A 25,470-nucleotide genomic window follows, 5' to 3' on the forward strand; every position below is an offset into this window, starting at 1 on the left:
AGCAAGGGCAGCTGCTGCCATCACCACGCGGGCTGAGTGCAGTGCTGCCGGTGGGGTGGGCCACACTGGACCTGCGGGGAGAGCATAAGCAGCCTGATGGTGCCCTCGGCCTTCCAGACAGCCCAAACTCACCGCTATGCCTCTGGCTGGATTCCAACAACTTGGGACCAAGTTTCCCAAGAAATCAAACCACCAACATTTAGGTATGTGGGAGCCATGCCCACAAACCACCTCTGGCTCCGTTGTGCAAGCTCATTTATTGGCTTTGTTCCAGAGACTCATAAATGAATCTTGGGAAGGCTACTTGATCTGTACCTTCCCAATAAAAACACGGAACTCCCTGAACAAACATGACGGTTGCTTACTACCTGTATGGCAAACCATAATGCACAAAAGAAAAGAGAAAAAGAAAGAAGAAAAGTGCTTGCCTTCTTGCCATAGAGGCAAGTTGAGGTGAGTGGAGAGTGGTGGGAGGGAAACTGGGGACATTGGTGGTGGGAAATGTACGAACTGGTGAGGGATAGATGTTGGATGGAACATTGACTGAAACCCGATCATAACAACTTTGTAATGGTCTCACAGTGATCCAATTTAAAAAAAAAAGGACTGTTCCTTTCAATTTCATTCTATGATGATTCTCCAAAGCAAGGCTAACAAAACAGATATGATTAAAGGAGACATTCTGGGGAAACCAAGGATAAGTATTCTGAAACTTCTGGTTCTTTGTTCTTACCCTAAAGGCTCTTTCTAAATCTAGAAATCAATGTAAGACACCAAGGATGTTACCAACTGTGGAAACAAGCTTGGAAATGTTCCATTATTAAATCCAGGTGGAGCCTGTGGTTTGAAAGGTATTGAAGAAATCCACAACTTGGGTGCCAATACAGGATTATGGCCCTCTCTATCCCAAACTTATTTTAGTAATAATTGCCTAAAATTTAATAAGCTGGGAGCTGGAGTTACTATGACCTGACTTAAATCCCACCTGAGCGGCCAGGGCGATGGAACACCACTTTGAGTCTATTGAGGGAGGGCAGACCAGAAGGAGTAGCTTGGTCATATGAACAGGGTAAACCTGGGCAGGCTGGCATGTAAACTAGTGTGAGTGTGTGTGTTTACTCTGGGGCCACACCTGGCAGTATCATACAATCAGTATCACTCCTGACTCTGTGTTCAGGGGTCCCTTCTGTTGGTGCTTGGAGGTCAAACCTGGGCTAGCGGTGTGGGAGGCAAGACTCTGAACTGCTGTACTCTCTCTCTCAATGTGTGATACTGAGGTGGAGCGATACACGTGCTTACATTAGAGTGCAGGGCCAAAACATCTCTGTAGCTCGTGTGTCTTCTTCATTTCTTCCATCCAGGATTAGACTGGTGGGCAGAAAGGAGCCTTCTGAGTCCACAAGGAGGCTATGGAACAAAGCCACCCTCCCCCTCCCATCCACGGTGGGGAAGTGCTGTGAATGGACAATACCTTGCCAAGAGTTAGAACAGAGAAGCACTGCCTATAAGGAAACGTGCCATTTCATCAAAGGGTATGAGGAGGAGCATTTAACTTGTTCCACTGTCACAAACAAAAGGAGCATATCCTTTCGGCAGATTCTTTTTTTTTTTTAATTTAGAAAATAAATCTTTCCATACTGGTTTTAGCTCTTGACAAGTGATGAGCACAATCAGAAACACAGTTCTTATATACCCACTGAGAGAATAGAGAAGCACCATTTGTAGCTCCTTGGAATATAACAGACTTTTCATCTCAGGGAAGGAAGTTTCCATACAATACACACTACAGTTATTCGCTTTCAACTGTTAAGATTAGGGAGAAAGTCTTTATCGTCCTATATATTTATATATACTGTAAATATTTTATATTTACTTTAGTTATATTTTAGAAATCAGCTCTTTCTCTACTAAGATTTACAATAAAAATAAAATAATTTGTTTTGTAAATTATAGTAGAAAGTTTCAAATGTCTTAAAAACAATCTTCCATACAATGGAAAAAGGCCTTGTTTTGATCTGGGTGAAAGAAGTCCCAAATGCACTGAGAGGCGCTGCGCTGAAGCACTTCTTTGCGACAAGAGACTTGGTAAGAAGACGCGACCGACTTTCCTCTTCACTTGGGCTCTTCCAAGAGGCCTATGAATGCTCTGCTGTTGCATGGTCCTTGGCAGCAATAACAAGCTCTGCAAGGGCTGGAAAGCTTCTGATGTCTTTTGTTTGCAGCCCCATCTTTTGTATCTGCAAAGGCCCGGAGAATAAATTTTTATTGCTCTCAGCTGAATGTGAAAAGGAAACCCTCATAAATTAAAAAAAAAAAAAAAAATCTACCCCCACCAGCTACTGAAAAGACAGTTCCTTAAATCCATTAGCACAGAGGATTAACTTATTGTAAACTTTTACTTTTGGAGTAAAAAAAAATCCTAACATTTTAAGAAATCAATAGTTAATTTATCTCAGTTCATCAAATCAGCCGTGATCAAAAGAGGCTCTAATCCAAAAGAGAACTAGAGCCTCTTTTGTGGACAGGGAAAGAAAATTCACAGTAAAGAAATAATAAATCAAGCCATTTTTTAGTATAGAAATTTTTTTTTCTTTTTGGATCACACCCAGAGATGCTCAGGGGTTACTCCTGGCTTTGCACTCAGGAATTACTCCTGGCGGTGCTTGGTGGACCATATGGGATGCTGGGGATCGAACCTGGGTCAGCTGCGTGCAAGGCAAACGCCCTACCTGCTGTGCTATGGCGCCAGCCCCCAGAATTTTTTTTTTAAAGAACTGACTTGAGCTCTTAATTTTTTTTTTACCTGTCAACAACCTTCCCTTAGAATCTGATGAACAAAAGCTTTAGCAATGTAATTACTTAGGATGATTTGGGTAACAAGACATGGCACATCACTGCTGTTTAACCAGAACAAATGTTAATGAAAACACTATAATCACACACTTACAGAAGAAGAGGGACAATCTGAAAGATCTATATCAAGAACTTAAGAGTTCCTTAGAATACTAAGCAGAAGGCTCCTGCCTTGAACCCTCTATGATGCTGAAGCTAAAAGCATCTGTAAGGATGAAACACCACTAACCAAGCAAATGGAAACAAACATAACAAATGGGACCACATCAAACTAAGATGCTTCTGCACCTCAAAATAAACAGTGGCCAAAAATACAGAAAGAACTCACAGAAAAGGAAAGAATATTTACCTAATACCCATCTGACAGGGGGTTAATATCCAAGATATACAAGACACTAGTAGAATTGTACAAGAAAAGAAAAACCTCCAACCCCATCAAAAAATGGGGAGAAGAAATAAACAGAAGCTTCCTCAGAAAGAAATACAAATGGCCAAAAGGCACATGAAAAAATGCTCTACATCGCTAATCATCCGGGAGATGAAAATCAAAACAATAATGAGATATTATATTTTATATGATAATAATATATCATATTATCAGATAACAGAGACTGGCATACATCAAAAAGAACAAGAACAACCAGGGCTGGCACGGATGTGGGGAGAAAGGGACTCTCTTCTTTCATTGTTGGTGGGAATGCCGACTAGTCCAGCCTTTTTGGAACACAATATGGGCATTCCTTCAAAAACTAGAAATTAAACTTCCATAAGACAACGCAATACTACTTCTGGGATTACATCCTGAGGGTGCAAAAGCACAGTAGAAATGACACCTGCACTGTTGCAGCACTGTTCCCAATAGCCAGAATCTGGAAACACCCGAGTGCCCGAGAACAGACGACTGGTTAAAGAAACTTTAGTACATCTACATAATGGAATACTATGCAGCTGTTAGGAAAGATGAAGTCATGAAATTTGCTTGTAAGTGGATGGTCATAGAGAGTATCATGCTAAGTGAAATGAGTCAGAAAGAGAGGGACAGACACAGAAGGACTGCACTCATTTGTGAAATATAAAATAACATAATACGAAACACCCAAGGGCAGTAGACACAAGGGCCAGTGAGACTGCTCCATAATTGGAAGCCTGATTCATAAGCTGGGGGAGAAGGCAGCTGGAACAGAGAAGGGATCACTAAGTCAGCGATGGTTGAAGGGGCTGTTTAGGATGGGAGATGTGTGCCGAAAGTAGATAAAGGACCAAAACTGATAGCCTTTCATTATCTGTACTGCAAACCTTAATACCCAAAAGTAGAGAGAGTGTATGGGGGAAATTGTCTGCCATAGAGATGGGGAGGGGAGAGTGAGATGGAGGTAGGGATACTGGGGACATTGGTGGTGGAGAACATGCACTGATGGCAGGATGGGTGTTTGATCATTGTATGACTGAAACTCAAACATGAAAGCTTTGTAACGTTGATTCAAAGTGATTCAATAAAAAAAAAAAACCAACCAACCAACTAACAAACAAAAAGGTTTCTGCCTTATACTTAGTCAACCCTATTTTTAATCCCCAACACTGAGTGGTCTCCTGAGCACTGCTGGGTGTGGCCTCAACTCCTCAGTCACCAAAGAAAATAAGTTTCTCCTATGAATGAACTTTTGGTAGATCTCTAAATTCACTTCAGAGAGAAAACAGATTTGATGATCATCAAGTTCTCAGTGAGGTAGAAAACTGGGCATCGTCTGATGAAAACTATAAATTCACTTCTTTTTCTCTAGTGAAAAGTTGTTCCTTAAGAGTTTTCTTCACTCCAGAAAAGCCTAAGCTTGGAGAGTCAGTTTCTAAAAATCTAAATGTCGCACATGTCCTCAATGAGTGAGAACGACGGCCCTTTATCTTGTCTTTATCTGCCTCTAAGTTGCAACACATGTGTGCATGCATGTGCACAGTGCGTGTGTATTCATCTAGAACTGTTATAGAACTTATCTATAAATGTTGTCTATAAAAATCTGAAAATCTGGGGGCTGGAGCGATAGCACAGCGGGTAGGGCGTTTGCCTTGCACGCGGCCGACCCGGGTTCAAATCCCAGCATCCCATATGGTCCCCTCCTGAGCACCGCCAGGGGTAATTCCTGAGTGAAGAGCCAGGAGTAACCCCTGTGCATCGCCGGGTGTGACCCAAAAAGCAAAAAAAAAAAAAAAAAAAAAAAAAAAAATCTGAAAATCTGCAAAACTAAGACAGGAAAGCAGTAGAGTTGTACTCAGACGACTTAGATGTCACACAATTTATGGTAGACTAATGTTTTCCTGGTTACTCTAGGCTGATTAACAATTATTCTAAATGTCCCTAATTTGGTACCAATTATCAGGCAGTGAACCAAAGAATAATTAGCTCTGACTATGTGCTACATTCCAGCAAGCTTCAAGAACATGAGCAGAGGTTCAAGCGGATGTCAACTGCACTATACTTTTTGGACTTCAGAAAGTTAATTTCTATTCTTGTATAAATTAACCATGAGAAAATAAGTATTGTTCTTTTCTCGAAATTCCTAGGTACAACATCTTTCCTTGCAAATATCTTGAGAGCTGACCCTTTTTGTTCAAGTACTTGAGCCCCCTACTGCATTTTTGAATCTATGTGAATCCCAGGCTAGTAGGCCCACAGATTCAGGGTCCTGATTCACTGGAACTTGGCATGGATCAAAGAATACCTGCTCTCCTAAGTACTCAACATCTAGGGCGAACTGCAGCCTGATTTTGTCGTCATCACTCATGCCACTACTACCCGAACCAGTGGGGTTGGCAGAAGTGTTCTTCCTGGCTTGCTTTAGTCTCTTCAGGCTCTCCTCCATTTTCTTCACAGAGCTCAGAACGTCTGATATAGTTTCATAGTACCTTGAGGGTAAAACAGATACTGATGAGACAGACATCTTCGTATAGCACCAAGCGAACTAACTGCTAAACTGTCTAATTACCAAAACAAGAGGTTGTTTTTTTTTTTTAATAAATTTATCTCCAATTGAAAAGTTACTCATGACAAACAGTTAATATTTCTTAAGATTACAAGAAAATTAGGCCTTTGAAAAATAGCCCTTAGAGTCAGGCCCTTGTACCACTCACAGATTTGGTTTAAATTTTAGTCCTAAACACTATGAGGAAAGTATCCACACAAGTTTTTACTGTAAAAAGGGTGAACATTCTTTTGTATTTCAAGACTGCAATGCAATTAATCTAATTTATAATTAGTTCTTTTAAAGGAGAAACACATTGCAAAATTTTAAATAAAATGTTGCCTTCAGAGGCTGGAGAGATGATACAGCAGGTAAGGCGCTTGTCTTACTTGTGACCAAGCCACGTTTACTCTCCAGCTCCCCAGAGCCCTGCCAGGAGTGATCTGAAAGACCAGGAGTAAGCCCTGAACAGAGCTGGTTGTGACCCCAAAACAAAACAAACAAAAAAACCCTGTCTTCAAAACATTCCCAATAGAATTCCCAAAGTTAATTATGCATTAAATTTGTAATTAATTATAAATATTTAAAAACTTTACATGCTGATTGGCATCTGTAATACAAAATATAACTCATTGTCATATTCTAAATTAAAAGATTAGTACTGTTTTACTTGTAACTTTTAAAAACAAGACTATCACAAAATTATTAATTAAACAAATTTAATAAAACTGAATAATGCCCCTCCCCCCCTTTTGGAGGGTGCTTTAGGCCACACCTGGCAATGCTGTGGCTCTGGACTCAGGAATTACTCTTGTCAGTGCTCAGGGGACCATATGGGGTGCCAGGGACAGACCTCGGGTTGGTCATGGGCAAGGTAAGCACCCCCACCCATTGCACTATATCTCCAGTCCCTTGAATAATATACTTTTTGTTGTAATTTTTAAATTTTGGAGTTTGGGGAAATGTATTGAATTAGAAGTGAAGATACAATCAGCAAATGGTTCTGAAGACTTTTTGGTGTTTTATGGGTTTTAGACGTAGATCTTTTATCACATGCAATTACACCTCAAAATGCATATTCTCTATTCCTTGCTTACAATGGTCTCCCTAATGTTTTTTTTTTTTTTTTTGAATATTTGGCATGGTTAGAGCCATGTTAAGCAGATAATAATAGCTGGGGAGAGAAAGGATTATAAGGGAAAGACTATGCCTGAACTTGCAGAATGACATCTGAGAGAAGTGGCACTAAGGTATGCCCAGGGACCACTGAAATGTTCCCAAAAGGTGTGTGACCTGTGTGTGGATTCAGTCCAGGTAGAGGCAGGCAGGAGGGGGCAGTGCCTGAGAAACACCTCAACCAAGAGAGAAGAAAAAAGACAAAGTTGTTTATACCTTTACTACCTTATCTATAAGTAGCTTATGATACTGTGATGCTCTGTGATCCCTGACTTGGCTTTTTAAGAACGTTCCAAAGATTCTATTTTTAAGTAAAGATACTTACTTATGTGTGCTCTCAGAGAGAGCACTTTCCAACCATTGCTGGATTATTTCCTGTCTGAGTTTACTCTTGAAATCTGTCTGAAGCTGATAAAATGGCTTTAGAGCACTGTCCACATAAGAGGAAGCTGTAGTTGGCACCTCCTGGAAAAATATTGATAGAGTTAAAGATGCACAGGGAAAAAGAGAGGAAGTTATTCAAATAACTTACTAATGTACCAGTTTTGAGAAATATATAGTTTCCATCCCTCCATCCCTATTAGACAGAAATTAACGATATCTACCAACAGACACCTGGAAAACAAGAGAATCGAGGGAGACTGAAAAGAACCCAACTGGAGTCAGGTTTCTCTTTTCTGTAATTTCATGTTTCATATCAATCACATGGTAAGATCCTTCTGGTTCTGATTTAATGGATTCAAATTTTAAGTTTTTAGACTGTGCTTTACTAGTGAGCTTTCACTAGGTGATGCTAACTGGACCACTATTTAAGCAGCCAGGATGTTACAGAGTGAGTCATTTAACAATTTCAGTTTAGGTTTCTTCACCTACAAATAGGGACACAGTGTAGTAGGTTGATGACAGAGTATACAAGGTATTTAGAGCAGTGTCTGAACCACAATGTAAATGGTAAATATTATTTTCTCTCTTTTAAAAAATTACTACATTCTCTTAAATAAAGTTGGCAAGTTACTAATGAAGAACAATGTATATGAGAATACAAAATAGGTATTATTCTCCCTCTTACAAGTCAGACTAAAATGAGAAAATAAGTATTATTTTGAGAAATGGTAATTTTATTGCATTTCCTAAATTTTGAAAGAAAAAGGAGAAGGCACAAAATTAGCTCACTTTCAGATTGATAGTGAAAAGCCACCCACTGCGTCAAGAACATCTGTTAGATAAAGCAAAACGGAGTGGACAGGGCCTTCCCTTTAGCAAACAATGAAAAGGCTGGCCAGAGAACAGCTGTATTTGTAGAAACCCCAGGGACATTCTGAAGGTAGCACCATATTTTAGGAGATATTTTTCATAGTTCAGAGACTATTTTCGGTGGTAAATTGCCTAAAATCCAACTTGACAACTAGGGAAAAAATTGTAAAATTAAGATGTAGCAAGAATGAAATGTGAACAAGTTCAACAGGGAAAACAAAACAGAAGTAAAAGAAAAGTACTCCAAACCACCATTCTATAAAAATAAAATATTGAATAATTTGACTCAATGCCAGTACATAGCCAAGTGTATTTTCATTTTATGAAAACTCCACAACGTTCAGTGTAACTATCTTAAGTTCTGTTTGCCCAAAAGTGAGCCAGAGAGATAGTACAGTGGGTAAGGTACTTACTCTGCATGCAGCCAACTCAGTTCAATTCTGGGCATCACACATGGTCTTGTGAGCACAGCCAGAAGTGATACCTTAGCACAACCCAGGAGTAAGCCCTGAATACAACCAGGTGAAATCCAAGTCCCCTTAAATTGCTCCCCCCTCAAAAAAAAAAAAAAGCAACAAAAGAATGCCCCACCAAACAACAAACAAGTGCCCAAAGCCCCTAAGTATACTCCTGTGGAGTGTTCTTCTCAGAAATAGCATTTCTTTTTTTTTTTTTTTTTTGGGGTCACACCCAGCGATGCACAGGGGTTACTCCTGGCTCTTCACTCAGGAATTACCCCTGGCGGTGCTCAGGGGACCATATGGGATGCTGGGATTAGAACCCGGGTCGGCCGCGTGCAAGACAAATGCCCTACCCGCTGTGCTATAGCTCCAGCCCCAGAAATAGCATTTCTTAAAACGATACAATTAAGCTGGCCTCAGGCTACTCTGGGAACCTTTCTGTCAAAGGTGCACCCACTCTTGACTTCCCTAACACATAGTTCCTCACTTCAAAATTATTTTCAATGAATGGTGCTAACCTTATTGGTTCTTCGGTAAAGCCGGGGAACATCCAGAGCACATTTTAGATAACTGAAGCAAGAATCACTTAAACCTTGGATGATCCTTTGACTCAGGGGAGAGATACAGGCTGACAAAGACATCTTGGAGTCCTCCAGGGCTGCTGTTCAAACATAAAAACAGTGTTTAATCACTCCATTTAGGCTCAAGCATGCATTTTATTTTATGTTTTTTTTTTTTTTTTGCTTTTTTTTTGGGTCACACCTGGCGATGCACAGGGGTTACTCCTAGCTCTGCACTCAGGAATTACCCCTGGCGGTGCTCAGGGGACCATATGGGATGCTGGGATTTGAACCCGGGTCGACCGCGTGCAAGGCAAACGCACTACCCGCTGTGCTATCTCTCCAGCCCCATGCATTTTATTTTAAATAATGCAACAAATCAAATCAGACCATTAGAAGTAAAATATATCACTTAGGGAAGTTATAATTATAGAAAGGACCAAGAGAATTTAGAACTAGAGAAGAAAATGGTAGTCTAAAATTATATTTTAAATTATTTTTTATTCAAAGATTTACTGAGTCCAAAGATTTATTTTTACCTGAGACAGAAGAAAGATTCTTCAAGCCAATCATTTCAATTTTTGGCTTGATTGTTTCCAAGAGTTGTGGGAGCTGAAACAAATATGCACTAAATATTTAGTTACTTTTTATAAAGCAAAGGAAGAGGCAATCTGTTATACCTACCAACTTGAGGATATTGCTAAGCACTTAAACTTAGAACTTTCAGGAATTCTCATCATTAAAAAATTATTAATTATACTTTCAAAATATAAGAATACAATAACGTGGGAAACAGCAATTTCATGGCTATTAACAGGCTCAGAGACTAAGCAAAATAATTTATTATTCTGTGGCTTTCCCTTGTGTATATATATATATATATGCATGTATATATATATATATACACACACACACTAGGGAAAGTACACACACACACACACACACACACACACACACACATACCAACCAAAAAACCCAACCCTCAAAATAAGAATATTTCTGCTCAAAACATACAACATTGTTTAATTTCCTCAAAGCATTTAAACTCAAAATCAATACTCTATCAGCAACCTTAAACACAAATCTATTCACAAAATTCTCTTAGTAAAAGCAAAAACATGGAGGTCAGAGGGATTAAGGCACTTGGTTTTCACATGGCCAACACAGGTTCAATCCCTGGTACCACAATATGGTACCCTGAGCCCCAGAGTGATCCCTGAGTGCAAACCAGCAAACCAGAAGTATGCCCAGAAAAGCCATGAGTATGGAGAGAGGGGGGTAGGGAGAGAGAAGAGAGAGAGAAGAGAGGGAGAGGGAGAGGGAGAGGGAGAGGGAGAGGGAATTACAAATCATTAAAAAAATCCAACCCACTCAAGTTCATGCCTGCACAGCCCAGCACATGCTGAACAGTAAGGGGAAAAGCAAGGAGCAAGGCAAGGCTTGCTCTGGGCTGTCACATCACAACAAAGAAAGCAGAGGCTCCAGGTTTATACAATACCAGGCTAGCTAAGGCTGAGACTACACGTGTCACAAGAAGTTGGACAAATACCTAAGTAGGGAATAATAAGATGTTCTCTCTCAAGGTATATTTTTTCATCTTAGTTTTTGGGGGCACAGCCCGCTGTGCTCAGGATTACTTCTGGCCATGCTGTCAGACCATCTGTGACTAGGAAACAAGGACACAAGTCTGTGTTTCCTGCAGGCAAAGCATGCATTCAACCCATACAGCTATCTCTGGTCCTCTCAAGATATTCTTGGGCCCCACAATTCTAAGCCCTGTGGGGCAAAATGGCATTAAGTCTTTGCACAAAGGACTTTTTAATGAAAACACTACACTTTGAGTTCTTCTGGGACACATGCTTACCTGCTCCTGAAGTCTGTCCACGTCCGCAACTACATACACAAGTTGAGTGCTAGAAATGGAAACCACAGGCTTTGTTTCAGAAGAGCCATTCCCCTGGTCTTCACTATTTCCTTGGGTAATGAAAGGGTCTTTGTTACCAGTTACCAAAAACTTTTTAGCATCCTTGGCATTTCCATTAGAGACAGGCCTGAGTAGAAGCTGAAAAGGGATTTCAATCAAATACTTTTCCTCTAACGAACAATTTTCTTGAGCTTTTATATATATGGGAAAACTTATAGCACTCAACACAAGTTTACCAAAATGAAAGACCACCATAAGATTTCTCTCCAAAAAGCTGTGAAGAACTGAGGAAAACAAGGACAAAGTAAAACCCCACACAGACACATATTCCCTGAACTTATGTCTAGTTATTGGTGCTAAAAAAAGAAAATAATAGGCTATTACTAAATCAAAGAAAAATTAATTTCTAAAATATTACAGGTCTTAAAAATTAACTTTATCAGGTAAACAATTTACTAACTTATCATGATTTAGTAATGGTAACTAAAGCAAATACAATCTTTGGATAAACAAACAAAAGAAATACACTGGCATCAAGGATGAAATAATGCATGTTCAAGGCAAAATAACTCAGAATAAAAATTATTTGCTAGGGGCTGGAGCCATAGCACAGTGAGTAGGGTGTTTGCCTTGCACGCGGCTGACCTGGGTTCGATTCCCAGAATCCCATATGGTCTCCCGAGCACCGCCAGGAGTGATTCCTGAGTGCATGAGCCAGGAGTAACCCTTGTGTATCGCTGGGTGTGACCCAAAAAGAAAAAAAAAGTTTTACTAGAAAGAACTGATTTAATAAATGCAAATGTAACTGAAGAATGCTACCACCTTTTATCCCCCCAGAAATCGCATAGCCATTTTCACAAATAGCTTCATGGGCCATGGTGGTTTGCTAAGTCACTTCTGAGCAGTAGGAAAGCAAAAGCCAAGGAAAAAACTAACTTTCTTCGAGTTCCCATTATCTGCCAGGCATTTCAGTCAACGGTTTGTCAGCAACAAATGTAACTTCCTCTTAACCATGAATCTGAGACTCCCAGAATTAGTTTCCATAGGCCACAATGTTTTAAAGAGTGGGAGAGTCAAAGTTATGATTCTGAGGTGCTCTTTCCATTAAGATCCTTTGAGAAGACAAACTGTTCCCCTCCTAGTTAATAAATTTCAAAATGTTTTCTAATGAGTATTTTTTTCATGTTGTCTTTTCTTAGAATTTGCATACATGTTTTCATTCATTACCCTGTAATAACCAGTGTTTCTGCCACTTGAGAGTGTTCACCATGAATAAAGGCATCTTCAGATCTGCCGGGTACCCAAATATACCAAAGCTTCTATGGGCCTTATTTATAACTTCCAAAAAATCATCATAGGGTATGTGGACATTTAATATATTCAACTACTTGAAAAAGAAAAAAAGGTACAATATTCTTATTTATTTTTTTGGGGGGGGCACAACCAGGGCTTACTCCTGGCAGTGTCTGGGGGACCACATGAGGTGATGAGGTAAAACTTGGTTCCTTCATGTGCAAAGCAAGGGCCCAACCTGCTGTTCTATCAATCTGGCTCCTAAAATGTAAAGTATTAAAAAAAAAAAAGTACAGTATTTTTCTTTTTAAGTATTTTTTTTTTTTCCCTTTTCGGGTCACACCTCGATCTGCACTCAGGGAACCATATGGGATGCTGGGAATCGAACCCGGGTCGGCCGCGTGCAAGGCAAACGCCCTACCCACTGTACTATTGCTCCAGTCCCTGTGCAAACATTCTTTGGGGGAAGTATATGCTCATTTCCATGTCCCATTAATGGAAGGGGTAATTGAATTTTTTTTTTTTGTTTGTTTTGTGAGTGTAAAATCTATTATGATTAAGGTAAGAAAGGAATTCTCATCCATTGTTGGTGGGAATGTTATCTGGTTCTACCTTTACGGAAAACAATATGGAGATGTAGTCAAAAAATAGGAAAAGAACTCCTATACAATCTAGCAATACCACTTCATGGCATTTATCCCAAAACAGAAAATCATTCATTTGAAAGATTATATGCAGAACTATGTTCACTGCTGCACTTAGTACAATAGCGAAGACATGGAAACAACCCAAATGCCCAACTACAGACAAACAGATCAAGAAGTTGTGACAAAACAGACTACTATGTAGCTAAGAAAGAACAAAATCATGCAGTGATGGAACTAGAGGACAGTAGGCTGAGTGAAGTGAGTCAGCAGGAAACCATAGATACAGAATGATCTCTTTCATTTGTGGGACTTAAAGATACACAGTTAAGTAACAACAAAGGTCTAAAGGCAACATAATGGGAAAACTGACCCATTTTGTGTGTGGGGGGGGGGGATGAGAGGCAGGGGTCTTGCATTCTTGGGAGATACACTAGTGATGGGTGTGGTATTGAAATTATGTGTATGAGAAAACATTATTAATAGCATTTTTTCCCCTTTGTGTCACACCCAAGGATGCTTAGAGGTTACTCCTGGCTCTACACTCAGGAATTACTCTTGGTAGGGCTCAGGGGACCATATGGAATGCCAGCGATTGAACTGGATTGGCCATATGCAAGGCAAACGCACTACCTGCTGCACTATCACTCTGGCCTCTGAATAACATTTCTTTTTTGGGGGGGTCACATCCGGCAATGCACAGGCGTTACTCTTGGCTCTGCACTCAGGAATTACCCTTGGTGGTGTTCAGGGGACCATATGGAATGCTGGGATTCCAACCCGGGTTGGCTGCGTGCAAGGCAAAAGTGCTATCACTCCAGCCCTGAACAGCATTGTTAACCAAGGAATGTCAATAAATTTTTAACAAAGTATATTTATTTCTTATCTTTTTTAACTACGAACAGACTACACAGCTAGCTCTCACCTCCTTGACAAACACAGAGTACCGAGCCAAAATTTGTAGCGTGAGTCTCCAGAGACGATGTGCGAGCAATGGTAAGAATAGTTCATCTGACCAACACCGCTGAAGGCTGTTCCATGTTCTATGAGAAGCCAAAAGGCAATAGGAACTTCCAGCTTAAAAAAAAAAATTTAAAAAAATATATTAAAGGAATTTCAATTAAGGGCTAAGGTCTAACATTTTCCATACCAAAATGTAGCAACATTCTGAAGAAATCTATACAGTCAGCCTAGAAGAGGCTGTATGGATGACCAAGTGGTCATAATCTATGTTACCACACAGCAACTATATGACATTTCTTGTGGCATCTCAAAGCAATGCATTTTCTAATTTTATAGGATTCCATCTCCAAGTGGTTCATGAAATTTAAATATATAAGGATTCAGAAATAATTTGTTGAGCCTGAGAGAAACTACTAGGCAATTGCCTTGAGTGCTGCTAAACCTGGTTGATTCTGTCCCCCGAACACCACCATGAGTGAACCCAGAGCACACAGACAGTAGTAAGCCCTGAACACAGCTGAGTGTGGCCCCAATACAAAACAAATTGTTAGCAGGTATTTTGTATTAAATCAATAAACATGAACTGGAGTGGGAATCAGCTGCAAGGGATTTAAACCCTATATTTAGTTTATTGTTTTGTATGCCTGTCTGCTTATTCTTCCCTTACCTGAATGACTATCCATATTGAGGAAGTCAATTAAATTTACCACTTTTTGGCAAAGATGGATGACAGCTTAATTTTGAGATAAAATGAGTGTAGTTCAGGTTGACTTAGCTATAAAGAAGATATCAAGATGGATCAATCTAGAGGTTCAGACATGGCTATTATAACTATACATCACAGAGGTGGACCAGAGTACAAAAACTGACGATATTACCCACCGAGTATAAGGCTCTGAATGTCTGAATCCCAGTTATATGTCATCTCTTTAGAAAAGAAGGGGCATCCTGATCCTGAAACTCAGACTGAGAGGAAAGGAGATCATAGCCAATTTGTTGTTAAAAGGTCCCTCATGTCCTGGGAACCTATAACATACCCCTTGGTGTGAAATATTTAGGAATGAAAATAAAGTCAGCTTTCTGCATTCTTCTTGGTTTGGAGGCTACTCTGACTCGTTGCCCAGAGGTCACACCTAATAATAATCCCAAGAATCAAACCCATGCATGGGTTCCAGCCTACTGAATTATCTCTTGGGCCCAATTCCCTATATTCTTAAGCATCCTTTTTCTCAGGTCTATAGAACAAGAAGTACCATAAAACAAAGAGCTAAATTCCATTTTAAGGTCTAATTTAATTATGTAATACTGAAAGGTAACACATGTTTTATTTTATTTTTATTCCTTTTAGGATTGGAGCGATAGCACAGCAGGTAGGGCATTTGCCTTGCATTCGGCTGACCCGGGTTTGATTCCTCCGTCCCTCTCGGAGAGCCTGACAAGCTCCCCAGAGTATCCCTCCCAGACGGCAGAGCCTGGTAAGCTCCCCATGGCGTATTCGATATGCCAAAAACAATAACAAGTCTCACAATGGAGACGTTACTGGTGCCCACTCGAGCAAATCGATGAACAACAGGACGACAGTACTACAGTGATTCCTTTTTGGGTCATACCCGGCGATGCACAGGGATTACTCCTGGCTCTGCACTCAGGAATTACTCCTGGCCGTACTCAGGGAACCTATGGGCTGCTGGGAATTGGACCCAGGTCGGCCACATGCAAGGCAAATGCCCTACCCGCTGTGCTATCGCTCTAGCCTCGTAGCAAGTATTTTAAAGGTATTAAAGTATCAATGACTTGACTTGGTGAGTTTAATTCATGTACAGACTTCTTGGTCAGCTATCAATCAAGAACTTTACCTGGAGCATCTTCTAATACATCTGTAAATGCTGCTTCTAAGGATCCTGCTATTTCTCTAAATCTGAGGGGGGAAAAAAAGAGGTGCTAATTAGTATTTATGACTGCTAAATACCTTTCTCTAGTTATTCTCCCTTCTTCCTGAGAGAACCTTCTCTACTTATTTTTGTTAAGTCCAATCAATGCTCACTCTCCCGTATTCTTTTTAACAGAGCAAGAAATAATCTTATATTGTTTAAACAACTGCTGATTAAGAAACATTTCTGTATGTGCAGCTGATTTGAATTACAACCAATCTTGTTCTCAAATTAAACAAAGTGCCCATAGTCAACTTTCCAAACTCAAATACAGAGAATATTGCTAATATTGGTGGTTACCAGTAGAGAAGGGGTGTGTGTGTGTGTGTGTGTGTGTGTGTGTGTGTGTGTGTGTGTGTGTGTTATGTATTGGAGGGGGAAGGGGTGTGGATGGGTGAAATGGGATGGGGAATCAGTAGCACTGTTGTCCTATTATTCATCAATTTGTTCGAGCAGGCATCAGTAACATGTCCATTGTGAGACTTATTGTTACTGTTTACTGTTTTTGGCATATCAACTATGCCACAGGTAGCTTACCAGGCTCTGGGTGGGATACTCTCAGTAGTTTGCTGGGCTCTCCAAGAGGGACAGAGGAATCAAATCCGGGGGAGAATCAGTAATTATCATTAAAAAGGTTTTTTTTCAAGTTTCACCTCGCCATAGTGATAAAATCACTCAAAGTCCTAAGACTAGTTTCTGCAATCCAAACCTACACAGTCACAAGTAAAAGTTTCTAAACTAAAAAATGTAAGCTAAATTGTATTCTGTATCTTTTCAGCTTAAAAAAAAAAATCACTGAAGGTATTCAATTAGAAGTAAACAACTTGCTGCTGGGTGCTTTTAGTTATCTGCTACTCCTTTCATGGTATCATGTTGCTGGCCCCATAGGAACCGCTGCTCTATTTTGTTTTGCTTTTCTTCTTGAAATACTATACACAGAACAACCCTGTATGTGAAAGGGAGCCTTATCAACATTCTGATAACTGTAAGTCTATTATAAAAAAAGTTTACATGCACTATCAATCATGGCAAGCAATTATAATCAATATAGCTTATTCTATGTATATTTCCTCCTCTATAATTTTTCCTCAGACAGTTAAAGCCATTCTGTGGAGGAAACTTAACAATGACTTCATTCAAGAGTAGCTACACTGAGCCTCACCCATGAGTGAATCCCTGGAAAACACACGCCTGCGGAACTTTGCGACTGAGAACTCTGGGTTCAACGGGTCTGGGAATGGAGATCCTCTGTCCGTATGCCCCTGGTCTCTGGCAACTCAGGATCCACACCCATAAGCTACCTCTGGTTGGTGCCAGATAATATCGTAATCGGCCACCATCCAGATGGCACGTCCTTCTCTCCTGGAAGGGAGCAATGTGATGCTCACCATAACCATGCCGCTGGACCCTGTGCCAGGCTGTCTCACTTGGGGTGGCCCAGAGGGGGTCCGGGTGAGAGTCCTCCCCACTCCAGGGGACCCAGCCCTGGCAGCCAAAACCTCTGGAACTCAGCCGCTGGCATGCTCACAGCTGTCCTCTCCACATGCTTGGCCAAGCCTCAACCAAGAGTGAACCTATTCCTGGGCTGTGCGGCTGAGCGGCTGCACAACACTTCATACCACACACCCTACCCATACTCCAAGAGCACTGCACCACATTTGATGGAGTTCAAAGTAGTAGGCAATCAATCTTAGAGGTAAATACTCTTTTTCTTTTTCTTTTTTTTTTAACAGACAAGGCTCAGCCTCTAACAACATGCTAGTGATCTCTAATAGGAGAGAAGGGTTTAATGGCCCCTGGGTGAACTACAACCATCTTCACACTCTTTCCTTTAAGGATACTTTTTTGTAGCATTTTCAGCAGTTTTTCACAACAAACAATACAAAAAATACTATTTTGGTTCTGCTTCGGGGCAGGGATTGGGGTTCAGGATGGGAACATCAAAAGATGGTGGTGGGAAGGTGTAATAGTAGTGGGACTGGTGTTCGAATATTAAATATAATCAAATATTGTGAACTACTTTATAAAAAAAAGGAGTAGGTACAAAAATGTTCATTAACATCTATTTTTCTCTCTTTTTGGGGGGAGAGGTGGGTGGGGAAGGCCACACCCAGCAACGCTCAGGGTGTACTCCTGGCTCTGAGTTTAGGAATTAATCCTGGCGGTGCTTGGGGGACCATATACAATACTGGGGATCAAAGCTGGGTTAACAATGTGCAAGGCAAGCACTCTACTCACGATATTATAACTCTGGCCCTAACATCTATTAATTTAATGGAATGTGTTATTAAGGATTTATCCTAAATTCCACTAACTAGTTTAGAAAGACATTTATTGACAGGTAATATCATCACACTATCTGGGAGAAAAGCATCACCATTTTTCAGACTAAAGAACATTACCACATAAATGAAAGTCAAAGTGAATTATGAGAATTCATTAAAGAATTATTAGAATTTTTATAATAATCAATGGAATCAGCTGCAAAGAATACAGAAATGTTTCAATACTTATCTCTAACCATGAGAGGAAGAAAATTACAGATGAGCTAAAACAATACATAATGGCTGGTTCAGTATAGCAGGTAAGTGATGAAACATAAAAAAGGGAAAGAAAGAACTGCAATCTCTTCATGAAAAATGACAACACAGAAAGTGTGAATGAAGTTGGGTTTGTAGTAGAGCTTATTGAAAGTCTAAAGTTTTGGGCTCTCTAACTTACAAAACAAACAAATCAACCAATCAACCAATAACACTACAATTTTCTTATGAAAGGTAGAACTTTAGCAATCATGATTTTCCATGTTTTTGTATTAAGAACAGGTAAAGTGAGGACATCTTTCATTAGCATTTAAATCTTCAGAAGAGAAGTTGGGGTGGATAATTACTGACCTTATTTGAAAATAAACAGGCAAGTTCCATTTATTATTGAAACTTTGATAGGCAGGATGTACTCTTAATCTTTTTACACTGGCCTGTGATCCACATTGCTGTTCAAATACTCTTACAAAATTCATACTTATGGTATATTTCTAAAAAAAAAAAAAAAAAGAACAAACAAGTGTAATTTCTCTCTTTTTGGAGGGGAAGGGGGAGGGGGGAACACAGGACACACCCGGTGGTGCTCAAGGGTTTACTCCTGACTCTGCACTGAGGGATCACTCCTGGGAGATCATATGGGGTTCTGGAGATCAAACCTGCATCACTATCTCTCCAGCCCCTAAACAAATATCATTTTAACTATACCCAATCTAACCAAATTTGTAACATATAATAAAACTGTAAATAAGAAAACCAAAGGTCATCATGTGATAAGAACTTCAGGGTCTTTCAAGGTTTCACAAGAAGATCAGATAGCAGCCAAAATGATTTCATGACATGTTCAAGATATATGGCAATCTTATATAAAAACCTAAATATTCAAAGTTCAGTGCTCTTTAAAAAACAACTCCCATAGTGTGCCTTTACCCATCATATGAAAGTGGAAGAGATGACAGATTAATTAGAAACGTTTTCACTGTTTTTCCGGAAGAAGTTAAAAATTTTACAAAAAAGTCAAATGTGACAAATTATTTTTCATAGGAAAAGATTAGCAACTGATGTTACTTACTTGACATTTATTCTACACATTATGCTCAAAAATATTCTAATTTAATGTACAAAATTAACTGACTCAGGAAGGTAACTACTATTATTATTTATCTTTCATTTTACAGATCATGTTTTCTCTTTTGTTCAGGCACAGAAGAAATTTGTCCAAAAGCACAAAGCTTAAAAATGTAGGAAACAGAATCCGCTGTCAGTCATCAGAGTAAAAATCAACAGACGATAAAACGTACATTCCTTCCTTAGTCCCAAGCTCTACGGAGAACATTATTGAGCTTTAGTGAATAGGACAAAATTTTAATCAAATTCTTCACTTAAATAGTACATCTGAGTTTAGAATATATGTACATATACAAACATAAAACATACATATATACACAGATAATTTTTTTGGCGGGGGCACACTAGTAATGCTCAGGGCTTACTCCTGGGTCTGTGCTCAGAGATCACTCTTGGTGGGTTTGGAGACCATATTAGGTGCCAGATATCAAATCAGAGTCAGTTGCATGCAAGACAAAAAACCTTACCTACTCGCTATACTCTCTCTCTCCAGCCCAATTTTTTATGTATAAAAATTAGTTTTCAATTAATTAACCATTTTACTAAAGCTCTATGATTTACACAGGCGTTCACAATAGAGTTTCAGGCATCTAGCGTTCCAACACAATTTCACTGCCAGTGTCAACTTCCCTCCAAAAATGTTCCCAGGTTCCCTCCCACTCCCCAGAATGCCTCCTAGACAGGCACACTAAGTTTGGTTGTTTCAGTTTGGGTCTCATGCTTACAGCTGTTGGCTCTGTGACTTTTATACATACATACACCTCAACTTTCTAGCATCCCTGTGCCTGAGGGCCCTGCCCTCTGCCTGTTACCTCATGTAACAGTTTGTCCCCGCCTCTGCCTGCTCCCCACCTTCACTTTTTTCTTCCCTATTCATCTCATTTCCATAATCCAGGGAAATCTAGGTATCTCCTATTGATAGCTTGCAGTCCTTTATCCTATTATTCGATGTACCTCAGATAAGTAAAAGCATCAGGTATTTGTTTTCCTTCTCATTACCCTTAACACATCTTCCAGTTCTAGTCAAGTTGTAGCGATTGTAAGACTTCATCTCTGCAGCTACATAGTATTCTGCTGTGTATATATACCACACCTTCTTTATACACGCACCTGCTGTTGTGTAGATTCTCATCCTAGCTTTTGTACAGAGTGTTGCAATGAAGAGTGGTGGGTATATGTCCCTTTGATAGAATGTTTTTGTGACTTGGGGGCTGATACCAAGAAGCGGGATTGCTGACTTGTATGGCAGTTCTATTTTCACTTTTCTGAGAAATTTCCATACTGTTTTCCATAGGGACTGAATCAGAGAACATTCCCACCAGCAGTGAATGAGAGTTCCTTTTTTCACCACATCCCTGTCAACACTTAAAAAAGTGCCATTCTCATTAGTGTGAAATATTACACTGTCATCTGGATTTCCCTGAAAATAAGTGATGATGAGCACTTTTTCATGTATCTATCACTATCAGCTTATCTTCTTCAAAAGTATTGTTCATTTCCTCTCCCAATTTTTGGATTTTTAAATTAATTTTTATCATTAATTAATTAATTTTTTGCTTTTTGGGCCATCCCCGCCAATGCTCAGGGGTTACTCCTGGCTCTGCACTCAGGAATTACTCCTGGCAGTGCTCAGGGGACCACATGGGATGCCGGTGATCGAACCAGGTCAGCTGCATTCAAGGCAAACACCCTACCTGCTGTGCTATCTCTCTGGTCCCAGTTTTGGATTTTTAAAAACATCTTTGTGAGTGCTTTTTATTTCTCTTCGCTATTAATCCTATATCTGATGTGCTGAGTTTGAATATTCTCTCCTATTCAGTTGGATGTCTTTTAGTTTTAGATATGTTTCTTTTGCAGAAACTCTTTAATTTGAGGTAATCCCATTTGCTTTTGTTTTGTTTTGCTTCTACTACTTTTGCCAATGGAACTGTATCACTGACAACATCTTTGAGGCCCAAAGTAGGCAGAATGCTCCTAGAGTGGAACGTTCTGTCTATATTCTCCTCAATGTGATTCTGGTCTAATGTCAAGATCTTTGATCAACCTTGAATTAGCATTTGTGTAAGAAGATATGGATCTAGCTTCCTTTTCTTTTTCTTTTTCTTTTTTTAACCATATGCTCATCCAGTTTACCCATCACCATTTTTTGAAGAGACTATCTCTAATCCATTTCATGCACTGGGCTACTTTGTCAAAAATTAGTTGGGGATTTGTCTTTGGATTCTAACTCATTGCAAAGAGAGTCTAACCTTATTCTAGTATCATGCTATTTTGATTACTATAGCTTTATAGTATAGCACAGTTTTAGGTTAGGTAATGTGCTATCTTGTGATTTATTATTTCTCAGTATGGCTTTGGCTATTTGGGATATTTTATGATTTTAAACAAACTTTATTATTTACCTGAGTCCCTGAAGAATGTCATTAGAATTTAGATTTAAATTGTGTTGAAGCTACATAATTTAGGTAGGATGGTCATTTTGACTATTAATTCTTCCATTCATAAACACACAATATTCTTTCTTTTACTAGTGTCTTCTATTTTTTTCAAAGTGACTAACAGCTTCATGGTATAGGTCTCTCATACCTTTCATTAAGTTGATTCCTAGGTACTTGATGTTTCTGGACATGATTATAAATGGAATACTCTTTGATCTTTTTCTCTTAGCATTCTTGACAAAAATACAGATTTTTGTGTTGACTTTGTACCAGCAACTTTACTCAATTAGTTTATTGTCTTCAAGAGCTTTTTAGTGGACTTGGTTTTCTGTGTATGTTATCATGTCATCTACAAAACGTGATATTCTTTACCAATTTGGATTACTTTTATTTCTTTCTCTTACTTGACTGCTATTGTTGGGGCTCCTAAAACTACTGAATAAGAGTGGAGACAGTGAACATCTCTGCCTTGTGCCTGATTCAGAGGGAATGCTTTCATATTTTCAATACTGAAAATGATACTGGTTGTTCATTTGTGACAGGTGGCCAATACTATTTTGAGGAAGATTCATACCACATGCATTTTGTTGATGTGATTCAACATCATGAATGGATCTTGCTGAAAGCTTTCTATACATTAGTGAGATTTTTTTCTTTCCTTTTTTTTTTTTACTATTTATTTATTTATTTATTTATTTTTCTTTCCTTTTATTAGTTACATGAACTGATCTGTACCTGTTGAACCATCCTTGCATCTCTGGTATGAATCACGATTGTGGCTGGATTTAGTCTACTGACTTTGTTAATGATTTTTTTTTTGTTTTTTTTTTTGCTTTTTGGGTCACACCTGGCAATGCACAGGGGTTACTCGTGACTCTTGTACTCAGGAATTACTCTTGGCAGTGCTCAGGGGACCATATGGGATGCTGGGAATCGAACCTGGGTCGGCTGCCTGCAAGGCAAATGCCCTACCTGCTGTGCTATTGCTCCAGCCCCTGCTAAGGATTTTTTTTAATTAATTTTTTTTTTCTTCTTGGGTCACACCTGGCAATGCACAGGGGTTAGTCCAGGCTCTGCACTCAGGACTTGCAGGGATGACAATGCTGCATCAGACCAAACAGCATTGACACTGAAGGAAGTAATGACATGGAATCTGTACTACTTAAGCAATCAGTAGATCAAGAGGATATAGATCTTATCAACATAAGCACACCAAATTAAGAGGCAGCAAAGTTTATAAAGCAACTGTTAATAGTTAAAGTAGTAGTAAGCAATACAAGTTCTAATCAGGAAAAAAATAAGAAACTCAAATAAATAACCTAACCTTGAAGCTGGAGAAACTAGAAAATGAACTAACAAATGAATCCAAATGTAAGCAGATGAAAAGAAGTAATCATAGCAGAAATCAACTGTAGAGAAATCAAGGAAACAGGGGCTGGAGCAATAGTACAGTGGGTAGGGCGTTTACCTTGTACGCGGCTGACCAAGGTTCAATCCTTGGCAACCCATAAGGTCCCCTGAACACCACTAGGATTAATTCCTCAGTGCAGAGCCAGGAGTAACCCCTGAGCATCATTGGGTGTGACCCCCTCTACCCCCCAAAATTAAAAGAAAAAAATCAAGAAAACAACACAAAGGGCCAATGAAACTAGTTTTTCATAAAAAGACTAAACAAGATTAACAAACTATAACTAGACTAAAATGAAAAAAAGAAAATAAGAGAACACCCATAAATCATCCCAGAGATAACAGAAGAGAAATTACAACAAAGATCTCAGAGATACAGACTCAGGAAAAAATACTAAGAAGTTACTATAAACAACAATACCTTTATGCCACTGGGATGGAGAACCTACAAGTAGATGAATTCTTAGAATCAGACAACCTCACAAAATTGAGTCAGGAGAAAGTAAAAAACCTGAACAGGCCAATCATAAGTAAAGAAAATGCAACAGTAAAATTCACTCATAAAGCAAAAGTCCAGGTCGAGATGGGTTCACTACTGAGTTCTACCAAAGTTACAATCAACCTATACTCTTCAAGCTCTTCCAAAGTGAAATAAGTAAGAATGTTTCTGATTGGGCTGGAGCGATAGCATAGGGGGTAGGGCATTTACCTTGTATGAGGCCAGCCCGGATTCCCAGCATCCCATATGGTCACCTGAGCATCGCCAGGAGTAATTCCTGAGTGCAGAGCCAGGAGTAACCCCTATGCATCGCCAGGTGTGGCCCAAAAAGAAAAAAAATAAAGAATGTTTCTGAATAGCTTCTATAGAGCCAATACTAGAAGCAGAGACATGACTAAAACAAAAAAATTACAAAAAAAATAATTATTACAGAAATTGCAGACTGATATATCTGATAAATGATGACACTAAGATCCTCAATAAAATCTTAGTGACCCAAGTCCAACAATGTAAGCAAAATGTTCACACACCATGATCAAGTGGGATTAATTCGAGAGATCACAAAGTTCAAAAACAAAAATCCTAATAATTGCAAAATCCAATCAAAAAGTGGGGAGATGAGATGAGCAGATACTTCCCTGAAGAGAATACACATATGGCAAGTAGGCAAAGAAAAAGTATTCATTATAACTTATTGTTAGAGAAAAATGTAAATAAAAGAACAATGAAAGTATCTCATAACACTGAGAATGGCATATATCAAGAAGACTGAAAACAACTAGTGCTGGAGGGAATAGTGAAAAGGGAATCCTCATTCAACTGCTGGTGGAATGAAAAAAATATTAATTCAAAAAGATAAATGTACACCTATGTTTACTGTAGCACAACCACTGCCAGGATACGGAAAAACCTAAAAGTGCAAACAGTGATAGTGATGCTTCTAGAAGTAAGGTCGAGGTATTCGGGTTCCAGGACTAAGTCTCCAGGCCACACAGCTTCGGCAAAGGAGTCAGACTGTCCCTCCCTGGCTTCCCCCACCCCCCTTGGGATCCTGGCTGTCATGCCCACCATCTCATCGTACCAATGACCCTGCTCCAGGGACTCCCAATTGAATCCCAAAATGGATTAGTGCCCTACGGAGATGTCTTTGGACTCCAGCTGTTTACAATGTTAGAATTCCAGAAGCATGTGGCCACTTTTGCAGCCGAGTGACCTCTCATCATACTCAAAAGTGAGCAATAGAAAATAAATTACCTAGTGCCTGCCCCTGATAGTCAGGATTGAATTCGAGTGGAAAAATTCGAGCAAACTATAATGCCCCAAAGTAGAGAGAGAGTATTGGGGGAAAATGCCATTAAGGCAGGGTGAGGACTGGGTGGGGGGAGAGGGGGATACTGGGGACACTGGGGGTGGCAAATGTGCACTGGTGGAGGGATGGATCTTCAATC

General features: G+C 39.5%; 1 protein-coding gene across 2 annotated transcripts in view; it reads right to left on the reverse strand.

Moving 5' to 3' along the window:
* Nucleotides 1-1,593: 1,593 nt before the first annotated feature.
* COG2 (component of oligomeric golgi complex 2) overlaps nt 1,594-25,470 on the reverse strand; it is a 48,658-nt gene continuing 24,781 nt past the window's right edge. Inside the window, exons 10-18 of one of the 2 annotated variants that reach the window (XM_055147386.1) lie at nt 18,905-19,044; nt 15,939-16,000; nt 14,045-14,196; nt 11,123-11,320; nt 9,798-9,870; nt 9,217-9,356; nt 7,309-7,448; nt 5,568-5,751; nt 1,594-2,237 (exon numbers count right to left, since the gene is read on the reverse strand). In XM_055147386.1, coding sequence (XP_055003361.1) covers nt 2,136-2,237; nt 5,568-5,751; nt 7,309-7,448; nt 9,217-9,356; nt 9,798-9,870; nt 11,123-11,320; nt 14,045-14,196; nt 15,939-16,000; nt 18,905-19,044 — 1,191 coding nt within the window. In that variant the 3' untranslated portion in view covers nt 1,594-2,135. Of the gene's footprint in view, nt 2,238-5,567; nt 5,752-7,308; nt 7,449-9,216; nt 9,360-9,797; nt 9,871-11,122; nt 11,321-14,044; nt 14,197-15,938; nt 16,001-18,904; nt 19,045-25,470 lie in introns of both variants that reach the window. The other variant, XM_055147385.1, reaches the window with a different exon arrangement.

The sequence above is a fragment of the Sorex araneus genome, chromosome 9, assembly GCF_027595985.1.
Source record: "Sorex araneus isolate mSorAra2 chromosome 9, mSorAra2.pri, whole genome shotgun sequence".
NCBI lineage: Eukaryota > Metazoa > Chordata > Mammalia > Eulipotyphla > Soricidae > Sorex > Sorex araneus.